A 4,931-nucleotide genomic window follows, 5' to 3' on the forward strand; every position below is an offset into this window, starting at 1 on the left:
TGTCTAACTTTAACCGTGGTCATACAAAGACCCGTCTAACTCTAACCGTGGTCATACAAAGACCTGCCTCACTCTAACCCTGGTTATTCAAAGACCTGTCTAACTCTGACCCTGGTTATTCAAAGACCTGTCTAACTCTAACCGTGGTCATACAAAGACCTGTCTAACTGTAACCCTGGTTATTCAAAGACCTGTCTAACTCTAAGTTTAAACAACTGTTAAGTTCATTGTAAAAACCAATGCAGACATATTCCTGTTTTTAGTATTTTACATTGCTGTATAATGTAACTGTTTTTGTTTTGTTTTTATATAATTTCTTCTATGTACTTATAAATAAAGGTTTAACAAATTAATATAACAGAGACACACTTTGGCAATCTGGATTGGTCTTCTGTGCAGACAATACCCCAGCAAGCATCTTTTTAATTCAGAAATCTGACAATAGCAGAGCCATCATTTGCCTTCATCATCCCTCCCACTGGTCGTTTTATACTTCTGCTTTTTTCAAGGTCTTTACTCCCGGGCACAAAGAAAAAAAAAATCATCCATTCAGAATCGGGTTATGATGAACAAACTGTGTAGCAGAAGTTGTTTACAGGAGGAGCAAAAACAAGAAACAACACTGACAAATGGGCACCGCAGTTAGCTTTTGTGAAACAATTAATGTTGCTTGTGGTGGGCAAAAGTGCTCGCGGCCATCTCTCATTCTCCGGTTGTTGTGTATGTCGTTGACGTTGTGGGTTTCTCACTGTGTCAAGAAAGACCATATTCAAATGTGCGTGGCTATTAAACTTTAATTTGCACAACAGATGAATGTCAAGTACAGTGCTTTATCAACAAAATGCCCTTTGTTTCGGCGTGCAAATAGTCGGGCTTTCACCAAAGCAAATGAGCTCTTGATTCTGACATTAACCAACTAAAGAAGGTACATAAAGAAAAAGGCACTTTTTAAGCGTTTTAAAGTTTCACGTTCTAACAACACAAATGTTGCAAAAAAAAAAAAAAACCCAACAACTTCACATTCTGTTTTTCTAATAATCACCCTACTGCATCTGCCTTTTTATTTTGGTGAGATTTAACTTGGAGTGAATACGCTGAGGTTGAATCATCCACAGGGAAAAAAAAAGTGTTTCTTCTCTGTGCATCGCTGTACCTTTCTGAAAAGTAGCAAAGAGACAACACTTTACTACAGAGAGATTAGTGTGATGATGGATGGAGATAACCAGAGGTACTAAAGTATTGCACCTCTCAACACCATGCTAAGGTTTTTGAATCCAAAGACAAACAACGTCCCCATTTAGCTTTGGGTTTAGTGTTGATTCAGTCTGTGTAGCTCTTAATACCTCGATCCTTGTTAAGATTTGTTTACATACTGTGATGCTTAATGAAAAGAGTGCAAGGATAAGAAGCTCAGTATATCTGATACAGTATGAAGTTGTGAGGCTTTGTGCAGGGGTGAGTCAGCCCTCCTCGCTTTCATGCACACACTTGCACCTAAAGTACTCCTGTCAGTAGGGCTGATGACCTCCAGCACGTGCAAACCTGACAGCTTCTTCCAACCACGTCGGCAATGCAGACACAACACACGCTTGCACTCCAGATGCTGATACGGAGACCCAAAGCAGGAAGCAGCTTATACCGAAGCTTGAGCTGATGTTGCTTGACACGGTCAAAACAAAGCTCAGTGTTCCTTCACCGCTACGTTAGGCATCAAGGTTGGCATGTCAGGCCTTACCTGCTTCCTGTTGGCAGGCTCCATGGAAACCCACAGTGACGACGCCACCTGGTCGGTGTCAGCAGAAGTCAGTGTGAGCGGTACAGGGGGAATGTAGAAGGAGGGAGACCTGGAATAGAGAAACTCTTGATCCTCCATAGGTATTGCTTTAGGAGAACATTATTGATTTTCACTAACACTAAATTTGCTGAAGGTTGCCGTAAATTTGCAAAATGTTCTACTGTAAAAACAAATGATCTTTACATTTAAAGCTCACATTTAGTTAGATTTTTATTTCACATTTGCACTGTAAATCAATATGAATGACTCAAATTCATTATGCAAGATGTCAAACTGGTCTCCTTACAGAGTTAAATACTAAACATCAAGTTTAAAATGCATACATTGTGTTATTATTGCATAAATTAATTCTGACTCAGGTCTTCCAAATCAGCAATACTGATCATTAGCAATCTGCTTTTGCTGGAACAAAATCGAAAGGGCAAACAACTCTAGACTTAAAAAAAAGTTTACATGGCAACAGAAGTGCAAAAGACAAAGAGGAGCAGAATGCTTGTATGTGTTTTTATCCTTTCCACAAATTGAGGCCACACTTTTAAGGTCAGCAGAGTGCGAGGAAGTGCAGGGGGTTGCAGAATGTTGCTGGCACTTAGCTCGCCGCACTTCTGAACCTCGCAGACGTCTGTGGCAAGGTCACCGCGGGAAGCATAAATGGGAGATGATGGCTCCGTTGTTCCGTGTCATCCACTGTGCTCTCCGCCGTACTATTACTGAGTGCAGCTGACATCGTGTACATATATGCACAAAGGAGGCAGGCAATGTTAAGCGTGGCAAAAAATAGAGCCCAGCCCGACATTAGGAAGACACAAGCTTCAGTTAGCACACACAATGTGATGATGGAATATAACTGATGCATTTTCTGTTTTCAACCTAAAAGAGCTTTTTATAAGCATGCGTACTTGCGTCCGATGGCATAATAGTGGATTTTTTTTTTTTTTGTATTTGTTCTTGTAAAAATCCATTTTTTCAATGCAGAGAGAAGAGGCCCTGATTCTCTACTGAGAACTTTCTTCTTACTTTGAGAACGCATTGTTTAACTGCAAATTATAACCATAAAAAAGCCTCTGATCCCCCATTCTGTTAAATTAATAGAATTACGCAAAAAATGTAATGATAGCAATTAAGTCTTGAAAATGCAAATTTTATAGTCAAGGACGATTACCTCATTTATAGCATGTGCCGGAATGATGCCAGATGAAGGTAATTTAGATCCGGGTTGCTCACGGTTACATCATGATGAATATGAGACGAGAAGGGGCTCATCACATACCTCGAGTCACCCAACTCGATCAAAGTGAAAGGTGGGGGGTGGAGTTTGGGGGGAATGAGGAACATGTATGCTGTCAGGGACGACTCTTCCCCAGGTAAGAAAGGCATATATCAGAAGGTAATGGGACTGATGGAGTATAAGGATACACGCAATAAGTTTTCTTCTGACCACACTAAAAGTCTGCTCCTATTTATTTATTTTTTACCTCACAAATATGTATTTTAACAATTTACACAGGATGGAACTGTTATGTATTTTACAGCAATTCCTGACATTTCAAACCAAATGGATCGTAACGTACGTTTGATAGAAGTCTCTCACCAAATGCCCTGTCAACCTCATAATGTTCATTGCTTGAGATTAAAAATTCACATCAAAACTCAAATGGCATTTACATGCAGGGATCTTTTTCAACTGTAACTGCGTTTGGATGGGTAAAACACTCACATTAGTTAATCATCCAAAGGGGGCAGCTGGAGACGGAATGAATATTTTATGGGGGTCTGGCTGGTGTCGTGATCTCTATCTAATAGCTTAACATTTCATTTTAGGACTCCCCTCCTTAAAGCAGAGAAAACCAGGACTGTTGCACATGCTGGACTGTGGTGAGTGAGAGCTCCAAGGTTCCCTCTGCACGAGAATGTTTTTGTGAATACTTAAATGTATTGTTTCAGCTTTGTGTTCACAGAGAAACAGTGTTTAGGAAGCCCCTAACATGTATTTTACTAAAATGGATTCTGTAAGAGTAAAATCTTTAAATTCCAACTTTCTGTTTTCATGTGGACAACCTAAACACAGTCCTTTGGTGTTATAGACCCACTTCTATTCTAACCTACAACCACAATCATGGCAGCCACACTGACTCTAACAACAACGACATGACTAGAGGTTGCGTTTATGCTGCAAATGCTGATTATGACTAGCAAAACCTTTGTATTTGTATGACTTCTATGTACAGAGAAGGATACCATACCATACCATGCCATTACATATCAAACCATACCATACCATGCCACACCACTTTATTTATAAAGCACTTAAAAGAGCAACAAGGCCAATCAAAGTGCTGTGGTTGGCACCAAAGGATGATGAACAATGCCTTAGAGCAGGGCAAAATCTCCCCAAAACACCAAATAATTTAAGGCCAACAATTTCTTTATCCCTTGATTGTAATGTCAACATTATATAAACATTAAAAACAAATAGTGTAGAAAAAAATGGGAAACCCCTTTTCACCATTATCCCTTGCTGGATACTAAACCAGGGAAGCATCCATTATACCATGTATTTTGACCAACACAACTCCCAGTCAAACATATGCCCTGGCTTAGTTGCTACAATAACCTTTACAGTACTGCAGTCCTCTTCTGTGCAGTTGTGTGCTGGGGAGGCATCATTAAGAGGAGAGATGCAGGGCAACTTGATAGGCTGGTGAGGAAAGTTGGTTCTGTGCTGGGAATAGAGCTGGAGTCCCTTAAATCAGTGGCGGAGAAAAGGCCCCTCGGTAAGCTACTATCCATCATGAACAATGCTGACCATCCTCTAAATGGCACCATCATGAAGCAGAGGAGCTCCTTCAGTGGTAGACTGCTGTCCTAGCCCTGCTCCACAGACAGATTCAGGAAGTCCTTTGTCCCTCAAGCCATCAGACTGTTCAACTCCTCCCCGTACAGTAAAAAAATAGAGCCTTGTAAATCTGCGGCACCCCGGACACGTATGTATGTATGTATGTATACCGTATATACATGTACATATGCATATGTATATACATGTATATGTGTGTATGCTTTGATGTGTATGTATGTATACATATATATATATATATATATATATATATATATATATATATAATGTGTGTGTGTGTGT

The 4,931-nt window shown here is 40.0% G+C and overlaps 1 protein-coding gene across 1 annotated transcript in view; it reads right to left on the reverse strand.

Annotated features, from left to right (window-relative positions):
* ofcc1 (orofacial cleft 1 candidate 1) overlaps positions 1–4,931 on the reverse strand; it is a 163,393-nt gene that overhangs the window by 41,621 nt on the left and 116,841 nt on the right. The window contains 1 exon segment of the mRNA XM_037694000.1: positions 1,736–1,881. Within this exon segment, the coding sequence (XP_037549928.1) occupies positions 1,736–1,881 (146 nt within the window).

The sequence above is a fragment of the Nematolebias whitei genome, chromosome 20, assembly GCF_014905685.2.
Source record: "Nematolebias whitei isolate Nwh7 chromosome 20, NemWhi1, whole genome shotgun sequence".
In the NCBI taxonomy this organism is placed as follows: Eukaryota; Metazoa; Chordata; class Actinopteri; order Cyprinodontiformes; family Rivulidae; genus Nematolebias; species Nematolebias whitei.